The following is a 21,290-nucleotide window of genomic DNA, read 5'->3' as shown; positions in this document are numbered from 1 at the left end:
CCACTACTGTCGGTTGTCCTTGGACACGTTGTGGGCCAGCCAGTTCACTTTCGTTTTCCAGCTCTCCCGCAAGGCTTCATTAAACTTCACCCGGAACTGCTTCAACGCCTCCTCTTCTGTTTTTCCCAGGGCCAGAGAGTCCTGAGAACACGGGCAGGGGGCGTGAGTGGCAACTGGGCTGCCGCGCCCCCTCCCCCAGTAAGGGGTAAGGGCAGCTGCGGGCAGGCATCTGGGCACAGCCGGGCCCCGTGTGCGTGGGAAAGCTCACTCTTCTGGCCTAACTTCCTGCCACCCAGCCCGGTCCCCTTGTCCGGGGGTGGCCGGCCTGGCAGCCTCCCCTGGGAACAGCACCAGGAGAAAGCCTGGCAGGCACCGGAGGCTCCGCATCCCGGTCCCACAATATGAAGATGTAGACAAGAAGATCTAACACCCCCTGGGCTGGGCACCTTGTGCACGCCTGCATGCGGGGCCTGGGAGGCTGAGCACCTGCGAGCTACTGCCCCTCCCGGCTCTGTCCCTGCTGCCCACCTTGAGGTACTGGATGTCTTTGGAGCAGCTGAGCTCTGGCAGGCCTGCCGCCCGCATCAGGGCGAAGAGGTGCAGGAAGAGGAGCCCGTGGCGCCGCAGGATGGTGTACGCCTTCTCACAGTAGCCCCGGAACCTGCAGGGTTTGGTGGAGCACAAAGGAGTGGGGAGCTTCCCTCAGCCACACCTAGTCTGTATCTGACCACATCTGCCCCCCTGCCCACTTAGCAGCCACCACTGCCCTGGAAACAGGTGCACACTAAGCCCCTCCCTTCCTGGCCCAGGAGCCCTCCACCCCCACCCTGCCAGCACACGACCCACAGGGCATGTAGTGTGGAGTGGGGGGTCAGGGGCAGGGCTCAGGGCTAAGGCCCCATCCCTGTATCCTGGTCCCGGGTGGGGAGGGGGCCGAGGTAGCCGCACCTTTCAAACTTCTCGCTGTTATTGGTCTTGCCCTGCTGGATCACATGCACAAAATCATAGGTGAGAATGAAGGGGACTCGCTCCCGATTAATCCCAAACTTGGTCTTGAAATTCCCCAGAAAGTGGCCGAAATCCACGTGGAAAAGCTGACAGAGGGAGGGGCAGAGACCAAAATGGCATCAGAGAAAGGGCAGCTGTTGACACCCCAGCAGCCCCTGGGGAGGGGGGCAGCCAGGCAGCTCCAGGCATCGGGGGCTGTGTGCCTGGCAGTGGGGCTGGGGGACCCTGTGGAGAGGCACCCTCGGTCAGCCCCCCAGCTGTCCCTACCTGTCCACTCTCGCGGATCATGATGTTGTCACTGTGCCGGTCACCGATGCCTAGCACATACGTGGCCACGCAGTAGCCCGCACAGGAGAGCGTGAACTCCTCTATGGCGCGGTCCAGGGCCTCCCTGGTAGGGGCAAGATGTCCATTGTGCAGCTCTGTCTACCTTCTTCTTTCCCTTGACCCTGGCCCCTGACCAACAGAACATGAGGCCCCTGTTCCAGGCCAGAAGACATTTCACAGATGCTCAAGGCTCCCCTGGGAGGGTCTCCTAGGGTCATTTACTCACTGAGGCCAGAGGAACAGACAGCTGATAGCCAGCGCCAGGGCCCAATGCGTATGACCGTGGCCAACTCGGCCCCTCCAGGCTCAGGCAAAACACTGGGCTGACAGCAGGTGCATAGGGTGTTCCAAGCAAGGCCAGCATAAGAGCCAGACAGCAGAACCTGGCTCAAGTGGCAGATTCGTGAGCCACTGACAAACGCTGTGATGTGTACACATGTGATGTTGGAAGCAGAGTCCCGCCGCTGGCTCCAGACCTAGGCTGGTCCTCACTGAGATGGTCACTGACCCTAGCCCTCACCTTGGCCCCCAGGCCAGCCCCTCTGCTGTGGCTTGTCACAGGGTCCTCAGTGTAGCATAGTGAGCTGTGTGTGTGTCTATGTTTCAGAGGCAGGGCCTCCTGCGGGACCCACAGGTCCCGGGGCGGGGACTTACAGTGCTGGGACCCAGTTCTTCTGGCTTCCTGTGGAACACGCTCACTCCCTCCTGCTTCCCAAGGGGATGACATGTAGCCTCGGGCCTCACAGAGGCCAAATTGAAGAAGCTGTCAGAACTTGCATCTCTCCAAAATCGTGAGCCCAACAGACTCCTCCCCAGGCCCCTTCCTGCCACCAGCCTCAGAAAATCACTGTGAGTCCCGCCCCTGCACTGGGAGCCGGGGTGGGGGGGTGGGGCTGGCAGTCGCTCCTGGGCCCTCACACCTACCCAGGGTTCTTGGATTTGAGCCAGTTGAGCAGGGCATCCTTGTTGAAGGCGGCCGTGGCTGCCATGTTGCTCTTGTTCAGCTGGATGTTGGCGATGGTGTCGGAGTGCAGCACCACCTCAATGAGGCCCGTGCGGTCGCCCGTGGGCAGGCAGCCATAGGGGGTCATCCTGGCAGGTGAAGGAGGGGCGGGCAGATGCAGGGCAGCCCCTGGGACCACTCACTCGATCGCCAGGAGGGAGCCCAAGGTGCCCAACGGGGACTTCAGGAGCTGCTGCAGCCCGAGACGAAGTGGGAAGCCAGGGACAGACAAAAAAAAGCACCAAGGGAAAGTGGCACTGCATCCAGGAAGGGTCCCTCCGCTGTGCCCACGCCACCTCACCTCAAGTCCAGACCCTCTTGCTTCCACAGCACGTCCATGAGCTGGATCATCTGCAGGGTCAGCATGTCCTGGCGGAGGTCTGCACAGCCCGGACCGCAAGGCAAAGGCATGAGCTTCCCATGGGGGGCGTGCGTTCACTCCCAGCTCCGCCCAGGCCCCGGGCACCCCAGGACCACGGCCGGGCTCACCGTCCCCATTCTTGAAGATGATGCCCACGCTGCCCTCACTGCCCGCCTCCTCGTTGCTGTACATGATCCACAGCGGCTTCATCTTGGAGTCCATGAAGGTGCACTGCTCCACGCTGCTGGGCCAGAGCGCCATCAGCTGGGTCTCCTCGACCTGCTCCCCCACCGCGGCTGGGGATGGCAGAGGGGCGCTCACCAGACTTCGGCCAGCTGGGTGCTGGGGTCGAGCGGGGACTGCAGGTGCGAGAGGGCCTCCAGGTAGGCCTCCTGGCGCAGCCACAGGTGCATCAGCTCCTTGGTCTGCGGCTTGGTGGTCTTCTGGGAGCTCACCTTGACGAAGTCATTCAGGGCCTTCAGCTTGCTCAGTGCTTCCCCCTGGTGGCAGGGAGAGAGCAAGGGCGACCGTGGACCCGGGAGCCAACTCTAGGCCCAGTGATGCCGGCAGGAAGAGGCACCCGTGCTCGGGGTCTCACCTGCTTCATCAGCACCTTCATGTGGTGGGTGCTGCCCCTGCAGTAGGCCTCCATGATAAGACCAAAACGCAGGGCCACCGACGGCACGTGCATCTCGGAGCTGGAGGGAGGAAGAGAGGCTGAGCCGGGCTGGGACGGGCAAGGCCCCAAGGCTCCACCCCTTATCCCCCGGGAGGCCAAGGTGGACGTGACCCCCGACAGGCAATGCCAAAAGCCAGAGAGGGAGACACAGGGGCCAACCGCTACCGGAGGTGCCAGAAGAGGAAGTGGCCGATCTTGCGGTTGGCCAGGGCCCGGTCCAGCAGGAACTTGGTCAGCTCGCAGTCCAGGTAGGACTCATACTTGAGCACCTGCACCAGCTGCAGCAGGTACTGGAAGAGCTCATCGTCCCTGCAGGCAGAGGGCCTGGCTGGCACCTGGGTTCCATGGCAGCGGGAGGGGGTGCCCAGTGCCCACCCCAGGGGTCACCCAGCTGACACTCACGTCAGTTTCCGCAGGGACTTGATGGCGAAGGAGCCCACGTGGCAGTCGGGGAAGCTGAAGTCCAGCAGCTCCAGCGCACTCAGCACGGGCAGCTCAGGCCAGGAGCACAGCAGGTGCAGCATCTGCCGGGACAGTGGTCAGGGGCGGCACATGGTGGGAGCAGGGGACAGCCACCCCACTGCCCTCCGGCATCCTCTCACCCACCTGGGCCACATCCTCATGTTTGTTCCACTTGGTGACCAGCAGCAGCCGGGCCAGCGCCTCCGGAAAGTGCTCCTGGACCTGGTGCCGCATCTTCCACACCAGGTCCTTCTCGTGTTCGTACAGCTCTGCGGAGCCCCGGCGCTCCAGGATCTCCCGCAGCTGCAGCTGCTGAGGGGCCAGTGGGGGGCACTCTGGTTGCTGGCTGGGCCCCCACCCGTGCTCCCCTCACCATCACCACAGTCCCTCCATGCTCACCTCCTCCTCCGTGATGTGTGCCCGTTCCTCGTGCCGTCCCAGCTCCAGGATCTGCAAGAAGTGGCTTGGCTCTAAGGTGTCCACCTGGTGGGACCAGCCCTGGCAGAGCCCCAGAAAGGGTGTCTCCACCCCGGGTCACTGCGCCACAGGACACGCAGCGGCAATGCTGGCCTCCACTCCAAAATGCCAGGTCCTTCCCAAAAAATGTCATCAGACACTGCCCATGGTTACCCGCTGGGCATGCGGCTCCCTGAGGTGGCAGAGCCACGGCAGGTATGAACAGTGCTTGGGCATCCAGACCCTGCCCGGTGTGATAACCTCACTCCCCACACGGTGGCCCTGTCCCGTGCGGTGACCCAGCCACCCCCGTCACCTCGCAGTGACCCCCAGCACAGTCCCGGGCGGGGTCCTGGCTCACCTTCTCCAGGGCAGGGTAGTACACTGGGCGGGGGGCCACCTCGGGCAGGCAGATGAACAGCGCCGCGGCGCTTTCAGTGTTGGGGTTCCCGCACACAGTGCCCGTGGGGTTCAGCAGCTCTCCCTTCTCATCTGGGGCAGGGACAGATGGAGTTGCACCAGGGGAGGCCTGCCATCTCAAGGACCCCCCAGCCGCGCCCCCCGCTGGGCCCACCTGGGGCAGAGGGCCACATGTGGAGGCAGCGCTCCCCCGTCTTGAGCTGGTCCTTGTAGTCGAACAGCATGAGGTTGGCCCAGGCGATGGGGCAGTCCTGAGGGAGCAGACGGCAAGTCAGGGCCAGCCCAGCATACACCTCTTCTTGCCCACCTGCGCAATGGGATCACTCTCTGGCCTGAGCCCATCGGTCTCCCCGAGCCGTCCCACATCCCACCCACGGTCACCAGGCCCTGTGGGAGACCCTGTGAGGTAGGGGGATGACCCACTGCTTCTACGTTCCTAGTGGGGACCCACACCCCCACTCCCCACCCCTGCTGCTCCTGCCCACATCCCCACTCTGCTAGCCCCGCACCAACCACGCAAGCCCCCAGCTTGCCCAAGCCAGCAGGGCCGAGGGGCAGGTGAGTCAGGCCCAGCTACCACTGCCAGCCAGTTGCTGCCTTGGGCCTTGCTGGGCCCCACTAGGAGACTGCATTCATCCTTCCATCCCAGAACAGCCTCCGCCGTCCCCTCTGCCTTGTGCCAGGCCTTGGGGCCAGGAAAGGCTGGGGCCACCCACCGCCTTCCTGGATTTCTTCTTGGTGGAGCGCGCCTTCTTGGCCTTCTCGACCACGGCGTAGAGTGCGAAGCAGAGCCGAGCCATGCGTGGCAGGTCCCGCACGCTGATGTCGAACTCCAGCCGCTGCTTCCACACAGGCTCTGAGCATACGCTCACCTCCGCACTGGACACCGTCTTGCACAGTGTCTCGTTGCCATGGAAGAGCCCGGCCTGCACCACCAGCTGGCGTGGGGCAGGGGAGGGGAGGTGGGACACCAGTGAGAGCTGCCGCCCAGCCCCCTGCCCTCCCCCAGGTAACTCCCTCCCTCCCTTGGAAAGACCTCCCCAGTTCTTCCCTAAAGATCCTGATTTTCACAGCTCGGAACCCTGGTCGCATGTGGAGGGGGTCCTGCCGACGGAAGGCTCAGAGCAGGTGGCCCTGTGCATGCACGTGTCTCCATGCCTTGGGACACATCCTTTCCCCTCACTGGACTCATTTTCCCCATTCAGGGCTCAGGACTCTAAGGGCCCTTCTGGCTGGAACCTCCCAAGGCTACCTACTCTTTGGGGGGTGGGGCAGGTGTGTGCACCTAAACAAGCCCTCGCCCACATCCACCTGATGCCCAGTCCCTGTCGCCCAGAGCCCCTCCCACATCCACATGTAAATGACTGCCTGGTCCCATGTCGCCCAAATGGGGCAAGGGAGCCTGCAGCTCCCGGGCTGCTCTGAGGAGGGGGAGGCGGGGCAGGCGGGTGTGGGAACAGGTTTCAGGGTTGAGGCACCTACAGCACCAGCCATTCCCCCCAACCCGCTGGGGGAGCTCCCCCAGTCCTGCAGGAACACCTCCTCCTCCTGGGGCCTGGCACCTCCCCAGCCTGATCCCTCATGGAAACTGGCCCCGCGCTCTGCACCAAGGCCTAGTACCCAGAACTCAGCCCGCCCCGGATTCTGCGAACTGGCCTCTCCCGTGGCTGCCCCCCCTTCCTGTTTTGAAGAATCTCCCAACCGCCCAGGCAGCAACGCCGGTACTGCGGTTGGGTGGCTTTCGCGTGCGCCCCTCTTCCTCTGCTGCCCGCCCCCCATCCCAGGCCACAACCGCCTTGTTTGTGCAAACAACACCGCTCCCCCCAGCACCCCCGCCCCCGCCTACCTTCATCCGCTCATCGGCATTCACCTTGCTGCCCTGGACCAGCTCCACACAGAAGGGCTGCTCCAGGGACCACAGCGACACGGAGGAGGGCTGGGGGCACAGAGGGGCCGTCAGGGCACAGCACAGCTCATGCCCAAGGCCCCTGAGGGCGGGGACACGCTCACAGGCGGCCCCAACACCAGCTGGGCTGTGCAGGCACCCGGCAACAGCACCCCACCCTGGAGCCGTTCAGCTGGGACGCCCTTTGGCCATCTGATCTCCACGCAGGGCCTGGTTCTCCACAGTCACCCACTGTGCAGCCGGGGTCACCCGTGGGCGCTGGGCTGGACAGGAATGCGAGGGAGGGGTACACCGCCTTACCTTCTTCACAGGCACAGGGGGTGGCTTGGTGCGGGGCTTCTGGCCCTGGGGGGCAGGGTTGCTCTGCTCATCCCGCATGGCCAGGATGGAGGAGGAGTGCACCATGGTGAGGTGGGGCGTGAGGCCACTGTGCAGGCAGCTGCGGATGTACTGAGGAGGGGCTCGAGTGAGTGGCCAGCTCTGCCCTCCCTCCCGCCGTCAAGCACTGCCCGGTGCAGGCTTCGGGACGGTGCGTGCACTGTGGGCAGCCCCGCAGCAGAGGGCCGTGGGGGTCTCACCTGGAACTGGCACAGGGGGTGGCTGCCGTACAGGTACTCATGGCGCCCATTCACCTGCAGTGTGTAGTCTTCGGGCCGCTCGGCCAGGGGCTGGCGGAACACTGTGGCCTTCTTCCGGAGGGCGCAGGCCATCAGTGCCAGGGGCATGTCCTTGGTGGACACCTGGAAGGTGAAGCTCTCCTGGGAGGAGGAGGAGGGGGTCAGGCCCTTGGCCTTGAGGCCCAATGGGCACTGGGGGCACAGGGACAGCCCCCTTCCCTGAGCAGGGCACCCACTCATGCAGGCACCTGGAGGGTATTGATTCAACAGACGACAGGCAAAGAACCGACCCTGGTTTGCCTGTTGAACGTGCCCTGGAGGGGTGTTGGGCACACACACTGGCTCGGGTCAGGTACCAAATGAGGCTATTGGCGGGAGGGGGGTCATGCTGCCCATGGAGCATCACAGGAGAAGGCCCCCACAGACTCGGCATGTGGGTGGGCTCACCTCACTGCCCTCGAACTTGACATTGACCAGCAGGGCCCGGCTCGGGGTGGGCTGGGGGCTGGAGCCCCAGTTCCGTGCTGGAGGTTCGAGCTGCAGCGGGAAGCAGTACTGCAGCCAAGCTTCCCAGCCCAGCTGCTGCCTGCGTGCTGCCGCCTCCTCACAGAACTGGCGCATCTTAGTGCGGAAGTCATTGACCTCGGGGTCACGCAGGGAGTCGAACTCGTGGAGGCCTGAGGGCACGAGCAACGGGGTTAGCGGGGTCAGCGGCGGCAGCTGGGACCCCAGCCCAGGCCCCCCAGGGCAGGGCACCTTTGCCGATGAGCAGGCTGATCTGCGAGTTGATGAGTTTCTTCACGCGGTCGCCTTCGCGGGCCACGAGGCGCAGCACGGGCAGGAACGGCTGCACGTCACACAGCCGTCGCTGCTCATCTTCCAGCTCCTGCTGCTCGGCCGTCTGGCTCACGCACGTGAACACGTAGGCCTCGGGGTCGCTCAGCATGTGGAAGAGAGGCTCATACTGGGCGCGATGCCACAGCACCTGCGGGGATAGGGACGCGGCCATCAGCCCGGCCGAGGGCCCAATCTGGCACCACCCTCCCGGACAGCTAAGGCCCACCCCATGAGTGGTGCTGGCCAGGGGGTGTCTGTGCCCTGCCCCTGGCGACCTGGGGCTGTGCAGGCGGTCCCTCGGAACCCGGGGATCACCCCGCTCACTTCTGGGGCTCACCACTCAGATCTTTCAGCCCTGGTGACAGATTCAAAAGTGTGTCACTCATGGAGGGGCCAGACATGGGATGCAGGGAGGTGACACACGGGACCCAGGAAGGTGACAAGGGAACGCAGGGAAGTGACACACGGGACCCAGGGAGGTGGCACGGGACCCAGGGTAGGTGACATGGGAGCATGGAGGGGTCTCAGGCTAGAAATGGGGGCATCATCATCTGAGAATCTAGTCAAGGATATGTGTTAAAGCAGAAGAGACTCAGGCTGGCCTTGCGGCGCAGTGGGTTGAGCCGCACCTACGATGTGTGAGCACTGGTCTGCGTTCCAGCTGCTCCACTTCCCATCAGCTCCCTGCTAATGTGCCTGGGAAAGCACCAGAAGATGGCCCACATGCCTGGGCCCCTGACACCCACATGGGAGACGCAGAGGGAGTCCTAGGTGCCCGGCTTCCACCTAGCTCCATCAGTTCCACCCAGGACAGCCATTACACATGTTTGTGGAGTTAACCAGTGGCCGCAACATCTCTGCTCTGCGTCTCTCTACCTTTCAAACAAGTATCAATTTTTTGAGGAGTTGCGGTGGAAGCTGATTTCAGAATAACAAGTGACTTCCAAATGACACATTTTTGAACAATTCACAGACATAATATGTATCTTTCAGAATTCCCATCTGAGAACACCGAGTTTGAAAAACTGTGCCTGCGTCCCCCAGTCTGGCTGCCCCTCTGGGCACCCAGGTGAGAGGACAGCATTGCTTTCAAGCCTGTACCTGCTTGATGGTGCTGAGGTTGGCATTGCGGGACACGGGGAAGTTCAGGTAGATGCCTGTGGGCAGCAGGAAGTCCACTGCCACGTTCTGATTCTCCTCCTTGGTCCAGAATTCCATGGGGCAGTCAACCCCGGGGGGCATCCTGCTCCGCTGCTCCTGGGATGTGAGCTTTCCTGCAAAAGAGACAAAGGAAGATGGGTTAGTCTGGGAGGTTTTTCCTGCCAGCAGGGCCCGAGGCCACCAAGGAATGAGTTGGCAGGGTTCTTGAGCTGCAAGAACCACCGAGGACAACAACTTACACAGGTTACAGTCCCTTTACCCAACAATGACATAGTTCCTGGATGCCTCACCCTAGACGGCTGGAGCCATGCCTCAGGTCAAGGGCAGGTAAGCTGTGAGTCACACCCACCAGGTAGCAGGCAGAGATCTAGGGAGATCTAGCAGGGCACCCACAGATTAGGACCTGGAGGCAGGTGCAGGGGGCAGGGTCTTGGCCCTCCCTCAGTGCCTTCTCCTGTCCAGGGTGGTCTGTGGCCCCCCGCCCCAGGCTAATGTCTGGGCTGGACTGAGTCATCACAGGCAGGTAGGAACTCAGCAGTGCCCATACCAAGTCATTTTCCCGTGCGACAGACACACTGGCCACCCCACCATGGCCACGGGCTGGCACGCCAGGAGTTGGCAAGAGCTCTGGTCACCCACCAGGAACTTGTGAAAAGACCAAGGCTGCAGCTTTTTTTTTTTTTTGCACTTTTTCATTTTAAAATATGCCATCTGTGTGGTGAGATATCAGGTTAATTCTCTGCCTGCAACACTAGCATCCTATATGAGCGCTGGTTCTTGTCCCAGCTGTTCCACTTCCCATCCAGATCCCTGCTGTGGCCTGGGAAAGCAGCAGAGGATGGCTCAATCCTTGGGACTCAGCACCCACGTAGGAAATCTGGAAGAAGCCCCTGGCTCCTGACTTCAGACCAGTTCAGTTCCAGCTTCTATGGCCATTTAGGGACACAGGGAGCTGACACAGAACCTAGGGTGATGACACAGGACCCAGGGTGATGACACAGGACCCAGGGTGATGACACAGGAACCAGGGAGGTGACACAGGACCCAGGGTGGTGACACAGGACCCAGGGAGGTGACACGGGACCCAGGGAGGTGACACAGGACCCAGGGTGATGACACAGGACCCAGGGTGATGACACAGGAACCAGGGAGGTGACACAGGACCCAGGGTGGTGACACAGGACCCAGGGAGGTGACACGGGACCCAGGGAGGTGACACAGGACCCAGGGAGGTGACACAGGACCCAGGGTGGTGACACAGGGCCCAGGGTGGTGACACGGGACCCAGGGAGGTGACACAGGACCCAGGGAGGTGACACAGGACCTAGGGTGATGACACGGGGCCCAGGGTGGTGACACAGGACCCAGGGTGGTGACACGGGACCCAGGGTGATGACACAGGACCCAGGGAGGTGACACATAGGACCCAGGGTGGTGACATGGGACCCAGGGTGGTGACACAGGACCCAGGGAGGTGACATGGGACTCAGGGAGGTGACACAGGACCCAGGGAGATGACACAGGACCCAGGGAGATGACACAGGACCCAGGGAGGTGACACGGGACCCAGGGAGGTGACACAGGACCCAGGGAGGTGACACGGGACCCAGGGAGGTGACACAGGACCCAGGGTGGTGACATGGGACCTAGGGTGGTGACAGAGGACCTAGGGAGGTGACACGGGACCCAGGGAGGTGACACAGGACCCAGAGTGGTGACATGGGACCTAAGGTGGTGACACATAGGACCCAGAAAAGTGACATACTGGGCCCAGGGAGGCGACACATAAAAATAAATAATCTTCAATGAAATGATTTATTTGAAAGGCGGGATGAGAGAGAGGGAGCTTTCATCTGTTGGTTCACTCCCCAAGTAACTGCAACAGCGGAACTGGGCTCAAGCACGAGTCATCTTTCTCTCTCTCCCCGGGTGCCTTAGCCACGAACTGAATCAAAAGTAGAGCAACAAATGGTTCAACAATGACTTTAGCATCTACCAATGTTGAAACAGCTCAGTGGCACGGAGTTCCCTGTCATGCCTATCCCTGGTGAGTAACACAACAAAACAAACCAAAGGACCTTCACGTCCACTATCTACCTCTGCTCCCAGTCCAGGCTGAGGATCCAGTGGTTTACAATGCCCATGCTGCTGCAGGGCTGTGGCACAGTGGGTAAAGCCACTGCCTGCAGTGATGGCATCCCATATGGGCAGCGGTTCAAGTCCCAGTTGCTCCATTTCCTATCCAGCTGTCTATTAATGGCCTGGGAAAATGAGTAGAAGAAGGCCCAAGTGCCTGGGGCTCCCCCTACTCATGGAATGGGGGTCCTGGGGGAAGCTTCTGGCTCCTGGTTGCAGACCACTAGCTACGGCTAGTATGGCCATTGGGGAGTAAACCAGCAGATGAAAGTTCTCTCTCTGTCTCTGACTTTGAAATAAATAAATCACTGAAACAAGAACATCCATGCACATTTTTACATGTTCACTCTACTCAGGTGTGTCCACAAACATATTTTTGCTCCTGGGCCTGCCTTAGCAGCCTAGTGATTACAGTCCTTGCCTTGCCTTGCGTGCAGCAGGATCTCATATGGGTGCTGGTATTCCAGTTGCTCCACTTCCCATCCAGCTCCTTGTCTGTGGCTTGGAAAAGCAGTCAAGGGCAGTCCAAAGCCTTGGGACCCTGCACCGTGTGGGAGACCTGGAGGAAACGCCTGGCTCTGGGGCTGCTCGGGGCTCCTGGCGAGCGTGGCTCAGCCATTGTCATTCCGCGTGGTGCTTTCCCGTGAGAAGCCACAGAGCATTTGCCTCTGCCCTTTGCTGCTGAACCCTTGGCTTGCTTCAGTGTTTTCCAGTTATAATCCACACTTCATGGTCCACAGCTCCCTCAGTGCTGGCCCAGAGAAATACACTGTGACCAAGCGACAATGTGGAAGACACTCGCACCCATTCCAGAGGGTGAGAAAATCCAGTTTTAAATAAAGCTTCGTAAGGTGCGTGGAAACTTTGAAAAGTTCATGGAAACGTAGCTTAGGAAGAAAACAGCACACAGTTTGCAGCAAGATAAACGTATTCCCCTGTCCAGGAACCTTTTGAAGTTCTTTCTTATGTTGAAGATTTATTTATTTTTAGTGGAAAGGCAAATTTACAGAGACAGAAAGATCTTCCATCCACTAGTTTCCTCCCCAAGTAGCTGCAATGGCCAGAACTGAGCCAATCTGAAGCCAGGGGCTTCTTCTGGGTCCCCCATGTGGGTGCAGGGTCCCAAGGCTTTGGGCCGTCCTCGACTGCTTTTCCAGCCCACAAGCAGGGAGCTGGATGGGAAGTGGAGCAGCTGGGAGATGAACCAGCACCCAGATGGGATCCCAGGGCATGCAAGGCAAGGATTTAGTCACTAGGCTACCATGCCAGGCCCGAAGTCTCCTATTTTATTTCACCCAATATGTCCTTAAATGATCAGTCATATCAACATATAATCAGGGCCCGGCGGCGTGGCCTAGCGGCTAAAGTCCTCGCCTTGAAAGCCCCGGGATCCCATATGGGCGCCAGTTCTAATCCCGGCAGCTCCACTTCCCATCTAGCTCCCTGCTTGTGGCCTGGGAAAGCAGCTGAGGTCGGCCCAAAGCCTTGGGATCCTGCACCCGCGTGGGAGATCTGGAGGAGGTTCCTGGTTCCCAGCTTCAGATTGGTGCGTACCGGCCATTGCAGCTCACTTGGGGAGTGAAACATCGGATGGAAGATCTTCCTCTCTGTCTCCTCCTCTCTGTATATCTGACTGTAATAAAATAAATAAATCTTTTAAAAAACACATAATCAATATGGCAGACGTCCTAATGAGACAGTTTACATTCCTTTTTTGGCACTGAGTCTTTGAGTCGGGTGTATATTTGACACTTGGGGTGCACTGCAAATATCATTTCGAGATATTTGTCAAATATACTTGATTTGTAGGTAGACTTCATACAATGAACAGGCAGAAGGTGTGCCCCCAGACCTAGCTCCCACCAAGCACACCAGAAACTCCCCCAGTGCAAGAATCACGGCTCAATGTTAAACCTCAAATGACCTCAACCTGAATGTCCTAAAACGTCCCCATCATGCCAGGTACGCTTCAGGTGCTAACAGTCGCAGGTGTGGTAGCTACAATCACGTCATGAACTCGACTGGCTGTTCTCTGAGTGTCCCCCGAGGGCTTGGTGCCCTTTAGCAATCGCACCACCCTGGCCAGCACTGGGCTAGCCGCTCTGCTCATTCTGGCCAATATGATGCGGATGGATGCCTTGTGGTTCCCATGTGCAGTTTCCTGATTTTCCACAAAGCATTTTCCTTCTGTAAAGATCCAGCTTGTAATATAACCTATCATGATCATAACTGGTAACTCATAGACAACAGACTTGAATTGGCATTAGACAATAGCAAAACTACAAAGGCAAATGGGGGAATCAGGAGTAATCCTAACAACCTCTTAACAGGAGGTCATATGCATAGAGCAGAGGGGGGACCCCAGAGTGGAGCAGGCGGACAGGAGGAGGCTTTTATACCAAACCTGAAGACTCCTAGATCTTCACCAAGGAGTATCAGTAGGAGCACCGAGGACTACATCCCTACTGCCAAGGAGACCACGGGGAAATGGAGTGCCTTCGGAGACCAAGAACTCTGAGGTCACCCACCCCCAACTGGATCTACCACATGGGATGGAAGAAGCCCAAATCCTGCCTTGCAGGATCCAAGGTCATCGGAACAACAACCAGGATCCCTGAGCGGTCCGCAGAAACAGAACAGTAAACTTCCTTCGGGACTAGGGAGAGGAGCTTTCTCTGGTCCTTGCCTGCTTCCAATTTTGGGTCCCCACCCCCTCTCGTAATAACCATCAAGAGCGCTCCAGAAACCCCTCAAAACAAACAAACAAACAAACAAAACAAACTAGAATAGATAGACAGAGAACAACAAGGAAAGCTTAGAAACAGACAGGAAACGGTCAGCGGGGATGCACTTATACCTCACTGGGTGGGACACAAAGATTAGTCACTCCTCACTGGGGTATGGAAGATTTCTCTGCACACCCCTCCTAAACATGCTCACCTAAACTGTTGACATATATCCTGTTAGAATTATAGAGTTAGACCACCTGAAAAACAGCCAGGTTCAGCGAAAACATGCTTCAATGCTATAAACTGCTAAATACTAAAATTAAAATAAGCATGAGACAGCTGAATAGCAATCTAAGCCATTTTAAGGTGTATAGAACACGGTTGAATATAAACCAAAATTGAAATGTCTATGAACAAGTCACAGGTTGTGGTTGAGAACCTGCATTTTCCTATTAACATATTGGTTAATCAATACCATGTCAATTAATGCCACAATGTTGTAAATGGTTGGAAATATTATGTTGGGGCTTTTAATTGATTGGGATGATACTCTGCCGGCTCTACCTTCAGACCAGAGATGGTCTCACCAAGAAACCATTGAACTTAACCAGGACAATAAGATGCTGGACTTTATGCTTGGTAAATACCTCCAATGAAAGAATGTCAACTGAATTTGAATTATGGAAATGCAACAAGGTGGAGCAATCCGCCGTGGGGGGAGGGTGTGGGGAGGGGCGGGGGGAATCCCGGTGCATAAAAAAATGTATCACATAATGCAATGTAATTAATTTAAAAAAAATGAAATGCAATACAAATATGTTTAAAAAAAAAAAGATCCAGCTTGTAAGCTTTGTGCATTTGCCTGGGGGCTGGAGGCAGAAAAGCTGATTAGAGGATTTTTACTGGTTTGTTGCATATCTTTGTATGTTCTCGATTCCATTATTTTGCTGATTAAACAAGTTAGAAACGTTTACTCTTGGGACCCAGCGCAGTGGCTCAATTGGCTAATCCTTCCCCTGCAAGTGCTGGGATCCCATGAGGGCCCTGGTTCGTGTCCCCATTGCTCCACTTCTGATTCAGCTCACTGCTGAAGCACCTTAGGAGTAGCAGGTGAACGTCCAGGTGCTTGGGTCCCTGCCAAGCATGAGGGAAACCCGGGCGGAGTTTGGAGCTCCTGGACTTGACCTGGCCCAGCCCCAGCTGCTGCAGACTCGGGGCTCGCTGTCATTCTGTGTTTAACATAAATAAGCAAGCCTTAAAAATCTGGCACCAGTCCGGCTTCAGCCTTGCTGGGCACGGAAGTTGCTGGGGACAGCGGGAGCTGGGAGTCACCCTATGTGGGTTAGGCCACCACCACCAGGGTCCACTTCCTGATGGTAAAACCACATCCACTTGAGCTTCCTCCTCCCGAGAATGGCCAGGCCGCGCCTTCCTCGCTCGGGTTTTTTCTCAAGATTTGTTTATTTTGGGGAAGGCAGAGTGACAGAGATCATGTCACCTGCTGCTCCACTCCCTGGGGACCGGAAGTAGAGAGCCAGGCCTCTGCAGGGAAGCTGCTAACAGCTTTCCTTCTGCCTTGAAACTTGGGGGACAGCCACGAGTCCTGGAGGATCCATTTACAACGCTCAACATGCTGCGGCCAAATGAGGAAGCCAGTGGTGGCGTCTGGCCATGGACTCAGACTGGCCAAGGCGAGCCCACGAGGCGGTCTGCCAGGGACGCTGAACACGGCCTGGCCTGTAAGATTTATTTTATTTGAAACGCAGAAAGAAGGAGAGGCAGCGAGACAAACAGATCTTCCATCCACCCACTCACTCCCCAGATGGCCACAACAGTCAGGGACCGGGCCAGGCTGAGGGCAGGAGCCTGGAATTCCACCAGGGTCTCCCACGCGGGTGTATGGGCCCAACTTTCACTTCTTTTCCAGAAAGCTGGGTGGCACGTGGAGCAGCTGGGATTTGAATTGACACCTATATGGGATGCCAATGTTATAGGTGGCAGATTAACTCACTGTACCACAATGTTGTAGCCCATACTTTATTATTATTATTATTGTTTTATGACACAGTTTAATAGGCACTGGGGTCTTCCTTCTCCCTCCCCAAGTTCCCTCCCCTCCAGTCTTACAATAGGTGTCTTTCATGAATTTTTCAAGTCTACCATGTTGCCACTGAGGCGTCTCCCAACAATGTAGGAGATTATCAGCCACTTCTCTGTGAGTCCATCCCTACGCGTGGGGATATATTTCTGTTTCCATCTATGAACATATCAATTTCTGCTACACTTTCATCTCTTCAGATCATATAAATCTTTTGCCTTTTACCACACACTCTTTTCAACAAAGATCCTGCCTGGTTTCCTTTTCCATTCTAGAACTGGATCCTAGAACATGTTCCATCCTAGAACATTCCATTCCATAAAATGGAGTGAGCATACTGAGAAAGCTTAAGATCTCAAGGCCTTTTTAACTCATTAATTGGAAAGGCAGACCTATGGGGGAAGACAGGAGATCCTCCCCGTTGCTTCACTCCCCAGATGGCTGCAGGGGCCGGGCTGGGCTGGGCTGGGCAGGGCTGGGCCGGGCCGGGCAGGGCCAGGCTGGGCTGGGCTGGGCTGGGCTGAAGCCAGCAGCCTGGAATTCTGAGTTCTCTTCCCCCGTGGGCGACAGGGGCCCACGCACTTGGGCCTTCTTCTGCTGCCTTCCCAAGCACATATATAGTGAGCTGGATTGGAAGTGGAGCAGCCGGGACTTAGGACTCAAGAGGACACTCCCAAGGGATGCTGGTGGCACAGGTTACAGATCACCCCACTGCTGAGCCACAACGCCAGCTCCCCTGGACCCTCAGAAGGGGTTGGGCGTTGGGTTTCATCTAAGTCGGAGGACTGAGGGAAGGGAGAGGGTAGACGTGGAAGCAAGGGAACTAAGCGGCTGTGGAGGCCAGAGGAGGCGGGGCCGCACTGAGCGTCACTGGATCCCTGAGACAGGGGCGGCATGGGGTGGGCACCCGGGACAGCAGTTAAACATGCCATGCAGGATACTCATATCCCACTTCGGAGTGCCTGGGTCTCAGCTCCACCACGACCCCAGCTTCTTAGGAACGAACACCCGGGAGGCCACAGGTGAGCCAGTTCATGGGTCCCTGCTACCCCTATGGGAGACCCACATGGAGTTGTGGGCCCTGCTTTTGGCTTGGTCCAGCCCTGGCTATGGTGGGCATTTGGGGACTGTACCAGCACAAGGGAGCTCTCTTTCTGGCTTTCAAATAAAGTAGTGAGTTGCAAACATTTTAAAAGCTCTATTTAGCAGATGAGATGGGGACAGCCAAGGATGTAGCTGGATGCCAGCGGGTTTGCACTGGGAGACAGGGAAGGATCAGGGGAACATGACACCCAGGCTAAGTCAACCTCCCAGCTTAGACTCAGGGGGACAGACGTAGCAGTGAACGTGAGGCAGCAAGGAGTAGAGTAAGCCACCTCCGACGGTTTGTTCAAAATGCTCTGTGGCCTGTGGTCTGACTGCTTGGGCTGGCACCCCCTGTCCCCAGCAATCTTCCCTGTTCCTCGGCCCCCCATGGGTGCACAGTTGGTGCTTTGCCTTCCAGCCTGCACAGTGGCTAAGGTGCATCCTGGAGTGGGTGTTGGGTGCAGGGGTGACATCGTCCCTTGGGATGCTTCATATCCCACTATAGACACCTGTACCCCACACTGGTGTGCCTGGCTCAGGCCATGGCACCTCTACTTCTGATCCAGCTTCCTGCTAATGTAGGAGGCGTGTGTGACCCAGGTATTTGGGTCCCTGCTACCCACATGGGAGACCCAGATGCGGCTCTGGGCTCCTGGCTTCAGCCTGGCCCAGCTCTAGCTGATGTAACAGGATCTCTTTGTCTTTCTGATTCTGCCATTTAAATAAAGTGAAAATAAATACTACTTTTAAAAGAATGTTCATCCTGTGTCAAAGTACCTGGGTTCGACTTCAGGCTCCCACCCCCAACTCTAGCTTCCTGCAAGTGCCGACCCTGGAAGCAGCAGGGCCGGGACCCCTATCATCCTTACGGCAGCGCTGGGGTGCTCTTCCTGGCTCTAGCTTCAGCTCCGGCCCTGCCCTGACCACTGACTGCAGCCAGCTGTGGAGTGAACCAGCAGGTGAAAATTCTCTCCATCTCTCCCCTCTCTTTCCGCCTCTCAGGAGGTAGGAGTTGGGCACTGCAATTACCAGCTGCCTGCTTTACCCACGACCTTTCATCACCATCACCGCCACTTCTACCACGTCGGACACTTCCAGAGTCGCCCATATGGATCTCTGCCTTTCACATCCGGCAGCCTTCTATCAGTGGGAGAACCTTGGGCCACCCAAGTGGATCCAGGAGATACCAGACCTGCTACTGCTCAGTCGGTGTCTGAAGGAACACAGCTGGCACACAGCAGGGTCTCCTCCGTGGCAGAAGCCCAGGGCCATGTGCCCAAGAGCTCCGTTTCCTCAGAGGGGTGATCTGCAAGGCTGTGCCCAGGGGCTGAGTTGGACAGGCTGCCCTGTTCTGGCACCCACTGGACTGGCTCCACTACTGTTTGTGGCAGGCATTGTGGCACACACTGAGTTAAGCCACCTCTTGGGACACCCGCATCTTACGTTGGAGTGTGTAGCTTCTCATCCAGCTCCCCGCCAAAGCAACCAGGAGAGAATGGGTGATAGCCCAAGTGCTTGGGTCCCTGCCACCTACCAGGGAGACCTGGTTGGAGTGCCCAGCTACTAGCTCTGGCCTGACCCAGCCCTGGCTGTTGTACTGTCTGGGGAGTGAAACAGCAGGTGGATCTCTGTCTCCCTCTGTCGCTCTGCCTTCCAGATAGATAGATAGATAGATAGATAGATAGATCTTACATTTTTCATTTGCATTTGAGTATTTGAGAGGCAGGGGCTAGGTGTCGGAGGGACTCCCAACCACGGGACTCCCAACCAGGGACTTGCACCAGCCAGCACTGGGCCACACCAGAGTCTCCCACGTCAGGCACAAACCCAACTCCTCGAGCCATTGCCACTCCCGTGCAGGGCCTGCAGTAACAGAACTCTGGAGCCAAGGGCTGAGGGCACAACTGGAAGCAAGGCACGCATACATGGCCACCCAACCATCTTGACCACTGGGCCCCGCGGCAGAGCATGCAAACTTCCACTGAGTCCTCCTGTTCTCAATGGGGGCCTTCCCTACCCTCCCTGCACCTGCGAACACCTGCTTCAAGAAGTCTGCCATCACCTGCCAGGGTGGGCTGAAGGAAGAGTCTTACACAAACGTTCACGCGTTTCCAGCATTCTGTTGTCTGACTTGAGAGCGGCCGGCCAGGTGCTCTCCTGGATGAAGGAAATTCTGCCTCACGCAGACCCACAGTTGAGGAAAGGGCATCGGGACATTGTGAGTGCCAAGATGGGCGGGAGGACGAGGCCTCGGGGTCCTCAGACCACGCTGTGCGGATCGGCTGCCCTCGGGAGGTGGGCACCAGCGATGGCCACATGTGACCGGGCAGGGGCTCCAGTCGCTGGGTTCTCCTAGCTGAAGCAACACGGCAGGGTGTGTGAGTGAGTCACTTCAAAGGGAAGTCAGGATTAATCCACTTGCTGTGTGTCGTCCTGGCCCCGCCCTGTCCTCCTGGGGTCACGCTCCCGGCCCGGACATGCCGCCAGGGTGGGCACTGAGCATCTGTCCACCTGAGGTCAGCGTCATGTGAGCTGGAAGGTTCGTTTTAAATTTTATACTAAGGACACTTTAAAAATTATTCATTTTATTTGGAAGGCAGATATTGAAATTTTCCATCTTCTGGTTCGCTCCCCAAATAACTGCAACATAAGGGGCTGGGTGCGTGTGAAGCCAGGGGCCAGGAGCTCCGTCTGGGTCTCCAGGTGGGTGATAGTGGGTCAAGCTCTTGGGCCACCCTCTGCTGCCTTTCCAGGTGCATCAGCTGGACTGGAAGCGGAGCAGCCGGGACACAAACTGGTGTCCATATGGGATGCGGCTCTACTCCCAATTCAGCGTCCTGTTAATGCAGCCCTAGAGGCAGCACGGCACTGCTCACGAGCAAGGCTCGGTCCTACTCGTGTTTCTGGCTTCCAGATGCAGCCTAGCCCAGCCACAGCCCTTGGGTCATTTGAGTAGTGAACCAGCAATGAATAGCTCTCTTTACCTAAAATCAAACGAAAACAAATACACATCTTAAAAAAAAGAAAGAAAGATTGATTTATTTTTACTGGAAAGGGAGATTAGATTTATGGAGAGAAGGAGAGACAGAAAAAAATCATATTCCAGCCACTGATTCACTCCCCAAATGGCTACAATGGCCAGAACTGAGCTGATCCGAAGCCAGGAGCTAAGAGCTTCTTCCGGGTCTCCCACATGGGTGCAGGATCCCAAGGCTCTGGGCCGTACTCTACTGCCTTCCCAGGTCACAAGTAGGGAGCTGGATGGGAAGTGGTGCAGGCGGGATACGAACTGGCACCCATCTGGGGTCCTGGCACTTGCCAGGTGAGGATTTAGCCACTGAGCCATCATGCCGGGATCACGAACATGCATCTTCGGGAGGTTGTGGGGCAGCAGCGCAGCCACCCGGGATATCCGTGTGCCCTGTCCAAGCCAGTTCCCTTCCGACAACTGCACACCATGAGAGGTGGCTTTTCATGGTTTGAGTTGTTGGGTCCCTGCCACCCACCCAGGTGACCCAGATGGAGCTCCAGGTTCCTGGCTCCAGTCTGTGTCAGTCCCAGCTGTTGCAGGCATTTGGGGAGAAAATTGTCTCTGTATATCTCTGCTTTAAAAAAAAAAAACAAAACTGGAAAATGGTTTCTTTTATGTCTGAGGCTTTGGCCTGCTGATGGAAACAGCTCAAGCAGACATTAAGAAGTTGCTCTGCTTCCCCAGGATGGTCCTGCCCACTCCCCGGTAGGGGCCTGGGCTTCCCCAGCCAGCAGCAGATGTGTGCAGCACTGAGCGGGAATTCTAGGCTAGTCAGGACTACCAGTGGCTCTGCTGGTACTTGCTGGCTAGGTCCAGATTCAGGCTAGTCTATTTATTTATTTAAAGACATTCACAAGCAACAGAGATGTCCGGAAGGTTCTGATGGAGCTCAGCCTCAGGATGGCCCCTTGCCCTCACCCAGCCCCTCTCCCCATAGCAGTGCCGGCAGCTGCTTACACACAGGGTTCTGAGT

The 21,290-nt window shown here is 57.5% G+C and overlaps 1 protein-coding gene across 3 annotated transcripts in view; it reads right to left on the bottom strand.

Annotated features, from left to right (window-relative positions):
- The window catches only part of PIK3CD (phosphatidylinositol-4,5-bisphosphate 3-kinase catalytic subunit delta), a 40,360-nt gene continuing 19,070 nt past the window's right edge, over positions 1-21,290 (bottom strand). Inside the window, exons 1-23 of one of the 3 annotated variants that reach the window (XM_058674840.1) lie at positions 16,334-16,448; positions 9,178-9,350; positions 7,996-8,224; positions 7,687-7,916; positions 7,201-7,380; positions 6,923-7,072; positions 6,563-6,652; positions 5,433-5,654; positions 4,871-4,967; positions 4,658-4,788; positions 4,240-4,290; positions 3,985-4,152; positions 3,781-3,902; positions 3,544-3,687; positions 3,298-3,397; positions 3,021-3,199; positions 2,828-2,940; positions 2,640-2,718; positions 2,260-2,427; positions 1,276-1,399; positions 949-1,094; positions 529-661; positions 1-141 (exon numbers count right to left, since the gene is read on the bottom strand). In XM_058674840.1, coding sequence (XP_058530823.1) covers positions 4-141; positions 529-661; positions 949-1,094; positions 1,276-1,399; positions 2,260-2,427; positions 2,640-2,718; positions 2,828-2,940; positions 3,021-3,199; positions 3,298-3,397; positions 3,544-3,687; positions 3,781-3,902; positions 3,985-4,152; positions 4,240-4,290; positions 4,658-4,788; positions 4,871-4,967; positions 5,433-5,654; positions 6,563-6,652; positions 6,923-7,072; positions 7,201-7,380; positions 7,687-7,916; positions 7,996-8,224; positions 9,178-9,318 — 3,135 coding nt within the window. In that variant the 5' untranslated portion in view covers positions 9,319-9,350; positions 16,334-16,448 and the 3' untranslated portion in view covers positions 1-3. Of the gene's footprint in view, positions 142-528; positions 662-948; positions 1,095-1,275; positions 1,400-2,259; positions 2,428-2,639; positions 2,719-2,827; positions 2,941-3,020; positions 3,200-3,297; positions 3,398-3,543; positions 3,688-3,780; positions 3,903-3,984; positions 4,153-4,239; positions 4,291-4,657; positions 4,789-4,870; positions 4,968-5,432; positions 5,655-6,562; positions 6,653-6,922; positions 7,073-7,200; positions 7,381-7,686; positions 7,917-7,995; positions 8,225-9,177; positions 9,351-9,476; positions 9,615-16,333; positions 16,449-21,290 lie in introns of those variants that run through there. The other 2 variants (XM_004596066.4, XM_058674832.1) reach the window with 2 other exon arrangements.

Source organism: Ochotona princeps, chromosome 2 (assembly GCF_030435755.1).
Source record: "Ochotona princeps isolate mOchPri1 chromosome 2, mOchPri1.hap1, whole genome shotgun sequence".
NCBI lineage: Eukaryota > Metazoa > Chordata > Mammalia > Lagomorpha > Ochotonidae > Ochotona > Ochotona princeps.
Note: the sequence above shows the minus strand (reverse complement) of the source record. Positions and strands in the feature narration are given on the sequence as shown.